Raw genomic sequence first — 16276 nt, forward strand, 5'->3', positions numbered from 1 at the left:
CCTGAACAACTTGGGACTCTCAGGCCAAGATCTGTGACTGAGGTCCCAGGGCACCCTGCAGAGCTATGGCAGTGCCATGTTCCTGAAGAGGCTGCAGAGGCAGCCTTGGCTGCCCTGGAGGCATCTGTGGGCCTGCAGCCCTAATGCATGGGGAGATGAATGTATGAAGGTGCTGCTGCTTGAAAAAGGCTTCCCAGTTTGAGCTGACTTGAGAGTAGCATTTCTGGATTGAGAGGTATGTCTGCTGGTTTAAAAAGTCATTTGCACTCCAGCCTGGATGTATAACCTAACTGGAGGGGAGAGGCTTGGCAGAAAAGGGCTTGGGGTTCCTGGAAAACAGCAATTTGCCCAGGAGTCAGCAATGCACCCTTGCAGTGTTGAAAGTGAACTGCATCCTGGGCTGTATTAGCAGGAGTGCAGCCAGCAAGACATCATTCCCCTCTGCTCAGCACTGGGAGACCACATCACAGGTACCATGTCTGCTATTGAGCTATCCAGGGCACAGAGATATCACCACACTGGAGCAAGCCCATATGGACCCAAGATGATCAAAGCCTCTTGAACTTCTGGGATCCCTGCCATGTCAGGCTGTCTCAGCTCTTAACCCTGCCCCAGATATCCCAACCACACAGTGCCGTGTGGCCTTGCAGTGCTGTTGTCCCTTTCTTTCCTGTCCACTCTTCCAGTTACCTCCCAAGGCCTTGGCCAGCATTCACAAGGTTAATAAGGCAGGATGATGCTGGCCTGGCCTGCTGTCTCTGGTTAGCTCCAGGTCACGGCTGGTAGGGTTGAACTGAGCTGATGCTTCCCTCTGACCCTCAGTGCTTGCTCTTGGCCATGTGGTACTGCATTCAGTTTTTGAAAGATCCCCACCTTGAAACCCAGCTCTCTTCCTGGAGTGAAAGTTTTGTCTTTAATTCCTCATTTGAGTCTTATGAAAAATTTTCCCTTTGAAAGTCTTTTCTTACTGCAACACAAGCCTCAGGTCTGCTCCTGGCAAGAAACTGGCAGCAGTTGTGAGAAGTTCCCAAACAAATGAAGGACATTTGTGCATGTCTCTGCATGTTCTGAAAGCAATTTTATTCTGCAGGATGAACACAGACTACAGCAGGGGTATGGTGCGTACATGGCCTGCCTGGGCTTAGAACAGCTTAGATCAGGTTAGCTAGTGATGACTGATATTTTTCTGCTGATGTCATCTATACCTGCAAAGCAAAAAAAGAATAAGACCTTGCTGGATCAGGAGGGTTTTAGGTTTCTGAGCACAGTTTTCTCCCCAGAAGGAGCATGCTTGGAAACCACAGTGTTTATAAAGACTTGTTCTAATAATGATCCCTAAAAACCCACCACAAGTGAAAGGCCAGAGAGCTTTGCTACTTTTCAAGAGAAGAGGAAAAGAAAACAGCTCTTGATATACAGGAAAAACCCTATTCACCCCCAGCCCCCAAGCCAGCAAAGCAGGCCCCAGCAGGTCTGGCCATGTGCCCAGTGCAGACAGGAGGGGGAAAGAGTACTAATGGTACGGAGCTGGTTTGATGAGGATGGCAGAAGCTTTGCAGTTCCCGTTGCACAGGCTGCCCCATGTTATGCCCCCCTTGACGTTCAGCCGTACAGAATAGCATGCCGAGTACCACCACCCGCCCCCATAACTGGAGGCACAGTTCCCACTGTAAGTGTCCTGATCCCGATCTCTTGTGGAGAACTTCATGTTGTTGTGCACTTTCCTGGCATTGTCTGATTTCATGGCATCCTCCGCTGTCCCTGTGTACATTCCCAGTCTCAGCCGGTAGCCGTGGGACTCATCTTCCACACTGAAGAGGTTGTAGTCTGCAAACTTGGTGTTGTTTGTGGCATCCCAGATGACAAACCTGACCTGGTAGACCTTCTGCTTGGAGATCTGATGGATGTACTCAGTGCCCAGCCAGTACTCGGTGTGCACGTTCCCAAAGCCGTACTTGTAGGTGCTCCAGGACTCAGCCCAGGTGATCTCCGTGCTCTGCCGGTTCCTCTGGATGACCGTCCAGCCCCCATCCGTCGCATTCATTTCACAGTACACCACGATGGGGTGCAGTCCTGTGGGCTGGATGACATAGATGCCACTGGGGCTGCCAGCAGAGACCTCGCTGCAGTCCTTGGGCCAACCTGGGGCAGGAGAGAGGGTGATTTAACAAAAGCCTGTGCAACAGGACAAGACCATGTTTCATCCTGTGGCAGGACAGAGTGGCATCTGGCCAGAGTACCTGGGGGATACTCAGCTGTCCCAGCCCAGAAAGGTCAATGTGCTTGGCTGGAGGTGAGAGTGGGTTGGCCTCAGCCCTCTGTTCCTCTTCCATATGGGACACCTAGCAGGAGGCAGCCCCAGTGAATGGCCCCAGACCCACTCAGCTGTGTTGGTTTCAAACCAGGAGACTGATATGGACACTAGTGGGCTCCTCTGCCTCTCCTGAAAAAGTGGTTGTGTCACTAAAACAGGGTCACGTTGGGGAGGAATGTGAAGAGGACCTTGCCCCTGCCTGCGAGTGAGGGGAACAGGAGAAAAATTACCCCTTCAAGCACACAGACACCCTTACCAGTCTGCACATTGCGCGCACGCACACACACACATTAACACACACAGCACTGTAGCCTGCATGGGGTATGCCTCCTCACATCCACCATCCTCCATCCTGGAGCAGGGCCAGGGCTAGGGATGGTGTAGGGCCCTTCCCCACCCGGAGCGGGCCATACATGAGCACAGAACACTGGATCCCCCCTGTGCGGGCAGGTGTGGTCTCTCCATGTCTTCAGCTCGCTTGCTGCAGGACCTCCCACTTCAGTTAAGGTCATCCTCCTGGATGGGCAGAGCTCCTCTCACCAGCTAAGCAAAGCCGGGGGTTGATGCCACCTCTCCCCAGCCCACCTGCCTGTATAGACTATGGAGGTGTCTTCTGGGATCTGAAGCATCATAGCATACCCTCTCCCACATGTCATTTTACCAAGCCTCCACTGGCCCAGAGCATGGGCTGGGGCTGTTCACCAGCCAGGGCTGACCCAGACCAAGGAACTGAAAGGTGTTGGTGAGAGCACAGTGATGCCCATGGGATTCTACATACTGGTTTTCTTCAGAGCACTCGCTGAAGCGTTGGAGGGAGATTTCTTGAAGATGTTTAGGGATTGTATATGCATGGAGTGGCCTGGGGCAGCCAAGACCAGCACACGAGCAAGGAGTAGAAGGCACTGGGCTGCTAGAAAGGGAAAAGATGGAGAAAAGATGAAATGTGACCCTCCCTCCAGAGAGGCGGGAAATCCCATGGCTCCAGCACTGCACAGTGTAACATGACCATGTGAGATGCAGGACTGCACCAAGCCTGCTGGGCAGCATCAGACTGGTCCATGCAAGCTGGAAAGCTTGCCAAAAGGCCTCAACTCTTTTGCCCAAGGGGTAGACAACCTTGTCTTTTCCCCTTGATCAGCTCCTGAAAAGCCATGCATGACAGTTTTGGGTGGAGCAAAGCACCCAACAACTGACTAGGCCAAGTTTCATTCCTGGCCCCTGAAGCAGGGGACTGGCTGTGATGAGCCAGAAGGCAGGGTACAAGCTGCTAGTGTTTGAAAGGGTGGCAGGTGAGCATGCCCTCAGAGGGCACCAATGCCACTGCTCCCCACTGGTGTGCCCTTGCATGGACCCAGTGCATGGAGCCTCTCCTTATTGCTGGGATGCCCTACCTGTGCTCCTCCCGTTGTTAGCAAGGAGCGCCCCGCTTCCCAGACCAGTACTCACCCATGGCGTCCATGCAGGAATGCCCTCTGGAGCGCAAAGCTATGGAGTGGCAGGTCTCACAGATGCATTTGTAGTGCTTTCTGTAGTGGGCGGGGTGAGTGGGTCCTACCCTCCCCTCCGACTTTCCTTTCTCCTGGAGGAGGAAATCAGGCTGGGTTTCCTTTGTGCCCTTAGAAAACACAAGCCAAGATGAAGGTCCTTGTGGTTCTAGGTGCATAGGTTCCTGAGCTGCAGAGAAAATAACTCACGTGCCAGCAAGAGTCCTTGGAATGGTCTCTTCTGTGGGTGCTTAGCTCCTTGGATGGAATTTCCCCTGGGAACAGCATATTTGGGAGCTTTGAAGAGTGCAGCTCAGTAAATAAACACTTGAATGCCAGTCACCAGCCAGTGTGGAGAGCAAACACTGGAGATGTCCCCGCCTCCCACCACTACAGCAGGGTGCTGCCGGGTCAGTTGGTTCTTGTTTAATGTGCTTTTGACAAGCCCAGCCTAGCTCTTGGTGGGGAAGTCTGAGCAGCCCCGAGACTCCCAGAGAGACTGACTATTGTGGGACAGTATTTGGAGTGGCTGGTGTTTTCTGGACTGCATGACAGCAGGCAGAGGGTTGTGGCAGAGGTGATCTCCATCTGGGGGAAGCAGGAGAGGTCTCTCTTCCCCAGTGGGCCACAGTTCTGATCTGCAAGGATGCAGCTGAATGGGCCTGCTGAAAGACACTGGCTAAAAGGTTTCTGTAGGCCAGTTGAGACAGCTGTGGTCTCTGGGGCACTGGGTTTGGGAGACTAGTCACGCAGGATGGATGGCTACAGAGTAAAGCAAGTGTCTGCCCAGGAACGGAGGCAGGAACTGGGTAGATGGAGGGCAGCAGTGGGGATCTGAGCACATACAGAGGGGAACGGAAGGGTCCAAGCGTGCACAGAAGGGAAAGCAGAAAACCTGACCCTGTGTGCATAGAGAGGGAATGGAGGGGATCTGAGTGTGCACGGAGGGAAAATGGAGGGGAATTGAGGGTGCACAGAGGGACTGGAAGGGATCTGATGGCAGAACCCATAGGAACTGAGCACCCACAGAAGGGATGGGTGGGATCTGAGTGTTGATGGAGGGCAACAGTGAGAATCTGAGGGCACTTATGGAAAAGAGGGATGTGAGCGTGCACAGTGGGGAGAAGTCAGCACTAAGACACTGAAAGGAACAGAGGAGATCTGAGTATGCAAGGAGGGGAACAGAGGAGATCTGGGTGCATACAGAGGGAAATGGAGGATACTTGAGCGTACAAGGGGGAATGGAGGGGATCTGTTTGTGCAAGGAGGACAACAGAGGGATTCCAAGAGAGCACAATGAAGGGAAGAGAGAGGATGTGAAAGCAGCTGGATAGGAATGGAGAGCATCTGAGAGTGCTTGGAAGTGAACAGAATGAGTCCAAGGGGATCTAGAAGCACCCAGAAGGGAACAGAGGGAATTTGAAAGCATGTAGAGGGGGCATGGCTTGGATGTAAGGCACTCAGAAAAGATGGCAGGGACTGGAGGGTGCACAAAGTGGAGTGGAGGAGATCTGAACATGCATGGATGGGAAGCGCAGGGTTCCAAGGCACAGGTAGGGAAGCAGAGAGGATCGACAAGCATTCAAAAGGGAATGGGGGGTAATTGAGGGTCCACAGAGGGGAACAGAGGGAGCTTGAGCAAGCATAGAGAAGAATGGAAAGGACCACAGTGGCATGTGGGGGAATAGAGAGTGCATGGAGGGGAATGGAGGGGATCTGAATGCACACAGAATTGAATGAATGGTTTTGATGGGCCCTCTGATGCTCCCCAGCGTATTTTATTTGCCCTCTGGTGCAATGCAGAGGCTTCCATTCGGTCCTCTCATCCCCTAAGAATCACTCCATTTACCTTTTGGTGCACCCAAAGAAGGTGCAGTTTCGGAGGCCTCTGATTTCCCTCCTGTACACTGCATACTCCTCTGTTTGCTTCTAGTGCTGCCTAGAGCCCCCCATTTTCTTTGCAGTGCATCCCAGTGTCCTACATTTGCTTTCCTTTTCATGCCAGAGCCCTCTGTATGCCCTCAGGTGCCCCCCAAGGCCTCCACTGCCTTCTCATGCACACTGTTTCCCTTTGCAAATCCTGTAACCCCAGAGGCCCCAACAGGGTCCTGGGCAGCAGGGACCTCTTTGTGCAGGAAGCTCAGTAGAAAGTCAGGAAGCTCAGTAGAAAGTCAGGATGAGACTCCAGACTGGAGATAGCGACAGTCCATTGCTTGCTGGGGCTACAGACCCAGCATGTCTGCAGAGATAGGAAAGGTCTGAGGTCAAGCCTGGAGGCCAAGTCAGTGGGTTCCATCAGGGGCAGAACAAGACTAGGTGCAGACATAGCTGCTGCACAGCTGCCATGTAACCAGTGGTAAAGGTGCAGCTTAAAAGCAGTTCTCCAGGAGAAGGAGGAGCAGGCCCTCACTTCTAGCTTTTTTCACAACAGCCCTTTTCAGTGAAGGAGCTGACTTTGTACATGGCCAGTTAAACACCTTAACCTAGCAAACTACACGTTGAGAAGGGGGAAGGGACTCAAGGGCGCTGGCATTGGTCCACCCTCACAAGCAGTAACATAGAAATCTCTGGAACAACCCATGCAGAGCCCTGTGGTAGGGGAAGCAACCCCTGACGGCTCCTGGGGCCGGCTCCTGCCTTGGGATCTGGGTCTTCCCTTTCCACGGGGAAGCACAAGGATCCCAAGTGCCAGTTAAAGACAGGTTTGTGTTTCCTTAACTAGGACCAAAGGACAGAGCCTCTGGGTGCCCAAGTGCCATGGTTACTCTAAGATTTCTTGGGTTACAGCCTCACCATGTGTTCTTCTCCCATCTGTAACAGTGACAGTGTTTGGGGTGGGTTGGGTAAGGGTCTGGGTGCTCTGGGCAAATTCAGAGGCCACAAACATATGGGAGGCCTTTGATTCAACTAGAGGATAGTTTTGAGCGGTATGCCCATCCAGGAGGGTGAGGATACTGTGATGTGGGACCCTAATAAGTGTGGTCTGACCAGGCCCTCTTTGCTGCCATTGAGGTAAGACATTTTCTGGCACTGGGGAAACAAGGCGTTTGCTGAGGCAGGTGGCAATGTGGTGGCCTCTCTTGCCATCTCATTGGGATGTGATAGCAAGATGTCACAGGATCTCTTGAGATCACCTGGTCCAACCCCCTCCTCAAGAAAGGTCAGCTACAGCAGGCCACACAGGAAAGTGTCTAGTTTTGACTATCCCCAAGGATGGAGACTCCCTCCCTGGGCAACCTGTGCCAGTGTTTGGTCACCCTCACAGTGAAAAAGTGTTTTCTTGTGTTCAGATGGAACTTCCTGTATGTTAGTTTGTGCCCATTGCCTCTTGTCCTGGCACTGGGCACCACTGGAAAGAGCCTGGCTCCCACTTCTTCATTCCATCCCTTTAGGTATTTATACACATTGGTAAGGTCCCCTCTGAGCCTTCTCTTCTCCAGGCTGAACAGTCCCAGCTCTCTCAGCCTTTCCTCAAAGGAGAGATCCTCTAGTCCACTTCGTGGCCCTTTAATGGACTCTGTCGAGCATGTCCATGTCTCTCTCGCACTGGGGAACCCAGACCTGGACTCCAGGTATGGCCTCACCAGTGCCGAATAAAGAGAAAGGATCACCTCCCTTGACCTGCTGGCAACAGTCCTCCTAATGCAGCCCAGGATGCTGTTGGCATTCTTTACCATGACCATACATTGCTGGCTGAGGGTCAGTTTCTTGCCTCCCAGGATCTCCATGTCCTTTTTTGCAGACCTACCTTGCAGCTGGGTGACGCAGGATTGACTCCTGAAGTACACCACTGGTGGCTGGTTGTGACGGTGTGCTTCCCCCACCCCTGTCCTTTATCTCCTGCAACCCTGCTCAGGTGATAACCACCAGTGGTGGTTGTAATGGATGCATCTGGTCAGGATGGCTGCATCGGCTCAAAGTGGATCTAGGAGACAGATAACAACACAATAGCCTAGGGCTATTGTGCAATGTGCCCACCGAAGAAACTAAAATCTGTGGTTGGCATGCAAATATGACTATGGGTCAATCATCTTATCCCCCATAAACAGTGAGCAGCCCAAGAGCCCTTGGAGCTCTCCTGCGCGGCAGTGGGCTGCAGGCCAGGATCTCCCCTTGAGCAGGGACGCCTCTCAAGGTTACTCCTCGAGTTGAGAGATTCCTTGCCGCAACAGATCCTCGGTAAGTGACTAATAGCATGCTAAACTTTGAAATCTTAGCTAAGTGATATAAAGGATTGATTGCACACATATAATCCTTTAGGCATAAACCGTTGACCAAGTCTGGGACTAGGACTGGATCTAGCCGCACCTAGACTCCTCTCTGAGAAGGAGTTTAGAAAGCAAGGGGATCTTTTTCCGAACCTCATGACTCAACGGGAGGGTCTCCCTGACAGTTTTGTCTGACCCTGTCCTCTATGCAGTAAATAATCAAGTGTACCTTGCCATCAAATCTTGTTAAAACACTGTCGCATTGAACTTTGTTAACTCCCTATTCTGTATCAATAAACTATATTTTTACTTCTGTCTTGCGAGTGAAGTGCACTCTCACTCCATCCGCGACACTGGTGTCCAGCTGGACTTTGTGCCACTGATCAGCCTTCCTGGGCCTGTCCATTCAGCTGGTTTTCAGTCCACCTCCCTGTTCACTTATCTGACCCATATTTTCCCAGTTTGTCTGTTAGGATGTTTTGGGATACAGTGTCAAAAGCTTACTAAAATCGAGGTTAAACAATATCCACTGTTCTCCCCTCATCCATCATGCTAGTCCCTCATTGTAGAAGGCTATCAGATTACTTAAATATGATTTTCCCTTTGTAAATCCATGCTGACTACTCCAGATCACCTTCTTATCTTTCATGTGCCTGGAAATGGTTTCCAGGACTAGCTGCTTCATCACCTTCCCAGGGATCAAGGTAAGGCTGACCAGCCTGTGGTTCCCTAGGTCCTCGTTCTTGCTCTTGAAGATAGGAGTGACATTTATTTTCCTCCAGTCTTCAGGCGCTTCTCCCAGTTGCCAGGATCGATCAAAGATTATTGAGAGTGGCCTTGCAATGACATTGTCCAGCTCCCTCAGCACTTGTGGGTGCATCCCATCAGGGCCCATGGACTTCTGTATGTCCAGTTTGCTTAAATATTCCCTAACCTGATCCTCTTCCACCAAGAGTACATCTTACTTGCTTCAGACTTTCCCCCTGCTCTCTTGGGCCTGGGACTGAAGGTAGGTCTTCCCAGTAAAGGCAGAAGTGAAGAAATCATTGAGTACCTTAGCCTTTTCCATGTCCTGTGTCACCAGGGCCCCCAAATGGGGATCCAGAAGAAGACCCACATTTTCCCTAGTGTTCCTTTTTTTTTAATGTACTTGTAGAAATCTTTCTTGCTACATTTCACATCCCTTGCCAGATTCAACTCCAGCCAGCCTTGGCTTTCCCAACCCCATCCCTGAATGATTGGACAGCATCTAATTCCATCAGCCGTCATACCCTGCTTCCATCTCTTGAACACTTCCTTTATATGTCTGAGTTTACTCAGGAACTCCTTGCTCATCCACAGAACCCTTCTGCTGCTTTTGCTTGATTTCTTGCTTGTTTGCAAAAAATATATAAGAAGAACATAATGTAAACATATATAATAAAAACATGTCCCCTATCTCCATCTACTTTTTTTGCTCTTGGGGTGAGGAGTATGGGCTGGTGGCCCCCACTTCCGTGGGTTCCTCTGCTTGGGGTGGCAAGGTAGGTGGTGTAGAGCATGGCACATCACCTCTGAGGATGGTGGTACACTCTCTGATGCACTGCCAGCCTTCTCTTCTCCAGGCTGAACAGTCCCAGCTCTCTCAGTCTTTCCTCAAAGGAGAGATGCTCCAGTCCCCTTCGTGGCTCTTTGATGGACTCTGTCTAGCATGGCTGTGTCTCTCTCGCACAAAGTGATAGCCAGGCCTGAGAGCTGCCTGTCTCTGGGGAGGGGCCACTCTGGCTGCCTCATCACTGAGACCCTCAGTCAGCCCCAACCTGCCGAATGGCCATAAGGGTTCATTCCCCTGGGTAATTCCCTTTGGACAGTCTCAGGAACTGGATTTTGGGCTTGATGGCTGATGGCTTCTGTGCTAGAGGTCCAGCAAGGCTGTCTGAGCTGCTGCTATACAGCTGAGCCCCCCTGCAAAACGGCTCCAGAGCATGCAATAAGGAGTCAGGGTCCTGGAGGATGGGGTCACTGCACTCCATGTAGCAAATGACCATGTAACAAGCCCTCCACTGTGGAACTGCAGCAAACAAGCTCCCTTTCTGCCCTTGGCTGCTCCATGCCATGCTGAGCCCCTCCAGTGCTTGCCATGGCCTGCAGCAGGGACAAGAAAAGAGCCTGAGAGGTCTGAGAGGAAGGGAGAGCCCATGCCCAGTGGCTGCATTTTTCTGTCACACCCTTCTTTGCCAGTTGTGTATGCTCCTGTCATCAGCATTCAGGATGGGAAGAGCTTCATCCCCTTCCCTTTGCTTCACACAGCCATCCGCCTGAGGGAAACCTATGGCTGAAAGGAGTGTGATTTCCACCCCCCACACTCCCCCTAGGCCACTTGTTAGCAGCAGAACAAATAGGCAGGGATCACAAAAACACAGTGTGTTCCTAATGGGAAATGTTATTATTACTTGGATGAGAAATGTGAGCTGCAGCCTCCAGGATGAGCACACGGTGGCTCTGTTGTGTTACCAGATGACTGCAAGAGAAGGTACTTGCTCGGGTCAGGACCGGCCTCTGCGGGATGGCGGGGCACAGGCTGGGGCTTCAGCCCAGAGATTGCAGCTCGGGCTCCTCAGCCATAACAAGGACTAACAGCACCGCAGATTTAAATACAGCTGGAATGTCAACCCTGGTGATGGAACCATTTTACCCATTGCTTGGGACTGAATGCACCAACGGGATACGGGCACACTCTGCATTTACTGCATTTGCAGCCTGTTTTTTCATATTTTTCTGGTAGTCATTTTTTATAACATAAGTCTAGGTACCTTTAAAGGCAACACAGAGCACTGGAGACACTGTGATTACAGTCTTAAGGGTTGGTTTGGTTTTTTTTTAAATCTCTTCTTCAAGGAATGGTATAGCATTCTTCCTCTACTGTTTGGCCATTTTGTTACAGATATAATGTCTAAAAAATCTGTAGCAGCAATTTATCCAAATTACTAAATTGAAGTCAACTGGGTTGTATAGTAAGTACACATGTGATAAAATGCTTTTAGGTAAACAATCAGAGGAGAAAGTAACTTGGCATTTGTAGTGGCCATGACATATAAAGGTATTATTATAGATGAGTAACTTTGATACATCAGTATTAAGAGAAGACTTTCCTACAGGTAGCAGTCTGACCTTCCCTTAGTGCTAGCTGTTGAAATGCAGGGTCAGGAGTTTCAGAACTATATTTTGGACTGCTTATGCACTGCCCAATACCCAGTTTCTCTGTATGCAAGTCCATAGATTTCTGCATGCAAACCCAAGACTCCTAGATCTCTACATCCAGCATAATCCAGATTTTTAGAACTCTGTGATTCTCTTTTTAGGCTGTTCCCATTTGCATGTGCCACCCCCAATGCAAGAAAAGCCATTGCAGAAATTTTGGTCCTCAGGGGTTGGATCCATGTGTTGAGCTCCCCTAGAGTGAATCCAGGCATCTGGAATCCCCTGGGGCCCCCTGTTGTCCAGGTCTGTGGGATGTCCGGGGCTCACTGAGGTCTGGGAGGCTCCGGCATTGCCAGGTGGCCCTGGGAGGCAGAAGGAGAAATAGAGAAAGAGGAGGAGGGGGGAGGAGACCCTATATCCCCAGAGGAGGGGGGGATCATGGGGCATCTGGAGAGCCCAAGGGGCAGCTGGGGGGTCCTGGGAGCAACTGATGGGTCTAAGTGTGAAAGTATGGGACCCTAGGGGCAACTGAGGGCAACTGGGTCAACTGACTGTAACTGGGTCCCCAGTGGGACAGTGGGAGTTCTGGGGAAAACGAGGGAAAGTGGCAGGGTCTCAGGAGCAATTAAGGAGCCTGTGGGAAGTAAGGCAGCCTGGAGTAGTCCTGGGTGCAAGGGAGGGGTCCCAGAATGGGCCAGAGGACAGTGGGAGTCCCAGGGGGAAATAGGATGCCCTGTGAGTTTAGGAGTCTTGGCAGTTATGGCCCCCCTTGGACACCTGGGTGTCCTCGCATTTGTAGGGAATCCTGAGGGACTGAGGGTCCAGGGGGGTTTGTGAGTCCCATGCTAGTCTGCAGGGAGCCCCAGAAGCATGGGTATTTTGAGGGTAAGGTTTACCACGTCAGGAAGACTCACACCAGCAGCAGCACGAGCGCCATGGAACCAAGTGCCAGCCCCAGCCCCAGCCCCAGCGATGCCATGTAGTGCAGGTGGGTCCTGCCATGGGGCCAGCGCAGCACAGCTCTGAACCGAGCCTGGAGTCCCTGCTCTGCCTCCACGCTTCCCCCTGATACTGTGGAGACCCAAGCACCTCAGGTCATGGGGCACTGCCCCCCAGGGACCAGGTATCACTGCAGCACCTCCTCCAGCCACAGACCTCACTGTCCCCAGGGATCCAGGTGTCTGGGGGTCCCTGCTCCACCCCACATGCCCCACTGCCCCCAGAGGAGCCAGGCATCAGGGAACAGCTGCTCCACTCCACCTGTCCACCATGGACCCAGGTGTCTTGGCACCCTGTTTACACCCCCATGCAGCCCCCTCCCACGGACCCAGGTGTCTGGGGTCCCGCTCTACCCCACACTGCTCACTGCCCCCATGGCACTGAGGTGTCTAGGCGTACCATTGAGGTAGAAGTACTTGCGGACCAAGGGCTCAGAAAGGACCCCCAGGCAACAGGCGATGGTTCCAGGAGTGGGGTCCTGGAGAGTCAGACTAAGAGTTCCCTCCGCACTCCCCGGAAGCTCCTCAAACAGTGCCAGATCCTGTGTGCGCAGCTGAGGCATGGGGGAACACATCAGTGCAGCCTGGTCCACCAGGTACACAAAACAGCATACATGTGCATGCAAAGACACCCATGTCCTGCACACGTTCGTCATGTTCCCTTCATGCTTCTTGTACCCTTTGTTCATGCATGTGCATGCACCTCATGTCCCACGTGTGCTCCTCGTGCCCTCTGTGTGTGCACACAGGGATGCACAAGCAGAGCATATGCAAAAGTCACTTCCTTCACACACGTGCACACAAGTGCGCATGAATCTGCAAACACAGGAGTGACCTGCCTCCTGCTTGCATGTACCCTTCACATGGGTGAGCACTTGCTTGCATCCTGTGCATACTTACACACGTGCTACTTATAACACACATATGTACTGTATAAGCAATACCTGTGTCTATTGATAGTCCTCACGCCAAGCACACAACTGTGTGCATGCAGGCCTTGCTACCCATGCCCAGTCCCCTCATGAATGTCTATGTACACCCTTGCACATGCATGTGCAACTCACATCCTTGGCAAACATCCAGGTAATGGGCAGGTCAGGAGGGGTGGCAAAGGGCACATCGCAGTGCAGTGTGATGGCTTCATCCGCGCGGGCCCACATGTCCTGCACTGGGAGCATTGACAGGCATGTGAGTGCACATCTGCTCATGCACTTACAGAAATGACTGTACTCCTCTGCGACTGCAGGTGCTCATGTGCTTGCAGTGAGGATGGGTAGGCATGTACCTTGGCATGCCCTGGTGGGCCCAGCATCATGCCCACATGTGAGAAATGAGGATTGCCCCCAGAGCCCTGGAGGCACCCAGCTCCGGGTTGGGGCTTAGCCCAGCCTGAATGCCTAGGTCTACCATGGCCCCATACCTGGACAGTCCAGGGGAAACTGGCAGTCCACGAAGCGGCAGGTAGCACACTGGAAGACACGGGCGGCTGGCTGGTACCCTGGGAGGGAGAGACTTGGTGGTCCTATGGGAATGGGAGATATACTAGGGGACAGGGGGTGGCAAGACAGAGGGATGGGCACTCACCACAGGGCGGGACGCAGGCTGTAGCTGGTGCGGAGGAAGCAGCATTAGACTGAGGATCATTAGGGATCCACATCTCTGTGATAAGCTGTCAGGGCTCAGCCCTTGTCCAGCCCAGGTGGGGTCCCTGGGGGTTTCTCCAGGATTGGGGTGGCCAGGGTGGGGGTCCCTGGGGTGTAGATGTCCAGGGTGGGGGTCTCTGTGACAGTCCCTTGAGTGGGATTCCCAGGGGTTCCCCAGGGTGGGAGTCCTGGGTAGGTGTCCCCACTGGCCCCATACCTTCCTTCAGCTGGCTCAGCTTCACCCAGATTGTGTTGACGGCTTCCTGCAGAGACACCTCAAACGGCTCTGGGGTGTCCCAGGTATCCAGGTGAGACAATGTGCCCTCCCCCCAATCCCCATAAACCCTCCCCCGACCCCACAGATCACCTGTATAACTCACCTGGACCCCATATATCCATCCTGGAGTCCCATACGTCCCCAAATACCCCCTCAAAAATCCCCAGAAGCTGTATACCTTGAAGTCCATATACCCTCAGGATTCCCCAAATGTCCCCTTACAGACCCCAGACCTCCATATATCCTATATTTCACCACACCCCCCATTCAAGTCTTCCACGTCCCATCCCCCATGTGCCATGTCCTGGCCCTACCCTCTCACATGTACCACATCCCCTGCTCACTCATGTCCTTCTGCTTCTCCAGAAAATGCAGGGCATCCATGATGATCTCTCGAAGTGCCTCACGCTGCCCCGACCCTGGGACCAGTACAGGGGCACTGGGATCAGTACAGGGTTGGGGTTGGAGGTTCAGGGATGGGGGAGGGTCCAGTAAGGGCTGGGGGTTTCAGGGGGTTCCTGGAGTCCTGATCAGGGTTTAGGGATACTGGGAAGGGTCAGGTATCCCTGGGGATTCCTGAAGTCCTAGGTAGGGCCAGGGGATCCCAGGGGTTCCCCAGTGTGTCCCTGGTCAGGGTTGGGTGATTCTCAGGGTCCCAGGCAGAGTTGGGGTTCCCAGAGGTCCCTGGGGTCCAGGTCAGGACTGGGGAGACCTTGGCATGGTTGGCAGTCCCTAGGGTGCTTGGCTGGGGTGGATGCCTGGGGTCCCTGTTTGGGAAAGGGGTCCCAACTGCCCTGGATCCTGGCTAGCATCACTGTGAGGGCCTTGGTTGAAGTGGGGAACCGCAGAAGGCTCTGCGGTCCTGTTCAAGGTGAGGGTCCCCCTTGGGATGGAGGTCGCTGGTGGGATGGAGGTGCCAGTCAGGATGAGGGTCCTTGGGCAACCCAACCTGTTGGGTTGGGTGTCCCTGGGGTCCCATGACGCACCCACAGTGACAGAGGCAAGTGGCACAGCAGCCTGGACAAGGGCCTCAAGGCAGTGTTGATGTCGGGGGTCCTTGAGGGGGGCCCCAGTAATGTCATGGCAGAGCCGGGCCCGCTGAATAGAGGGCCCAAAGCAGAGCAGGCAGGGGTGTACCCCAGGGAGCCAGGATGCCAGGGCCACCCACTGCCACAAGCCAGGTGCCCCTGCCTGGATGCCTGGGTTTCCAGGGAGCCAGGGGGCCAGCACCAGCATCAGGGGCACCCACCACCACCCCATGGCCCCAAAGCATAGCACCCAGATGCCTGTGTCCCCAGGGAACAACAGCAGGGTTCCTAGGTGGAGCCCAGGTGTCTAGGTCCCCAGGGAACAGCAGGGTTCCTAGGTGGAGCCCAGGCACCTGGGTCCCCAGGGGACAGTGGGGTTCCTAGGCAGGTCCCAGATGCCTGGGTCCCCTCTTGAGAGGAGTGGGGATACCCAGACACATGGGTCCCCTGGGGTGTGTGGGCTGGAGAAGGGACTCCCAGTCTGTCATTTTGGTGTCCCCAAATCCTCTACCTTCAGTCCCTGCCAGTCACTTGGGACTTACTTGGTCTCTCCAAATCCCCTCTAGATGTCTAATTCCTCGCCTTCACTCCCTATAATCCTGTCCCATCAGCACCCCAAGTCCAGTCTCTTGCAGTTCCCAAATCTCCTTCCTTGAAACCTACACAAGGCTTCTCCTTTTCATTCCTTCATATCCCATCCCATGAATACCTCCATACTCACCTGCCGAGGTGAGCTGCCCCGGAGCTGGCCTGATCTGCAGCAGAGAGGCAGATCTTGGCACACAGGGGGGTTTCCTGAGGCAGGGAAATGCCAGGGTAGTGGAGAGACCTGCCAGGAGCCAGCAGCTCTCCTGAGAGATGCTGACAAGGCCTGGGAGTTGCCAGAGCAACCGCGACACCCCCACACCTATAAAAAGCAGCCTAGGGAGCGCTAGCAACCAGGAGTGCTGCCAACAGAGTGAGCAAACAGAGCGTGGCACAGCAGCCAGGGCATGGCGCGATGGTTTGCACAGCAGTTTGCGCAGAAGGGTGCGCAGGAAGGTCGTTGCCAGCTCAAGAGGTGAGTTCAATTGGTGGTCATCACCCTCTCAGAAGGAGCTTAGCTATGGTATCCACCCAGCAGAAAGCTATGTCCTCTGCACTC

General features: G+C 53.3%; 1 protein-coding gene across 1 annotated transcript; it reads right to left on the minus strand.

The window, feature by feature from the left end:
* Nucleotides 1-11509: 11509 nt before the first annotated feature.
* On the minus strand, nucleotides 11510-15364 carry SPACA6 (sperm acrosome associated 6). Its single transcript, XM_075517791.1, has 10 exons — nucleotides 15091-15364; nucleotides 14449-14523; nucleotides 14045-14113; nucleotides 13769-13792; nucleotides 13605-13682; nucleotides 13249-13352; nucleotides 12585-12738; nucleotides 12101-12257; nucleotides 11964-12036; nucleotides 11510-11548 (listed from the first exon to the last, which is right to left on the minus strand). The coding sequence occupies exons 1-10, from the start codon at nucleotides 15362-15364 to the stop codon at nucleotides 11510-11512; spliced, it is 1047 nt and encodes a 348-aa protein (XP_075373906.1).
* Between the last annotated feature and the right edge of the window lie 912 nt (nucleotides 15365-16276).

The sequence above is a fragment of the Mycteria americana genome, chromosome 15 (assembly GCF_035582795.1).
Source record: "Mycteria americana isolate JAX WOST 10 ecotype Jacksonville Zoo and Gardens chromosome 15, USCA_MyAme_1.0, whole genome shotgun sequence".
NCBI lineage: Eukaryota > Metazoa > Chordata > Aves > Ciconiiformes > Ciconiidae > Mycteria > Mycteria americana.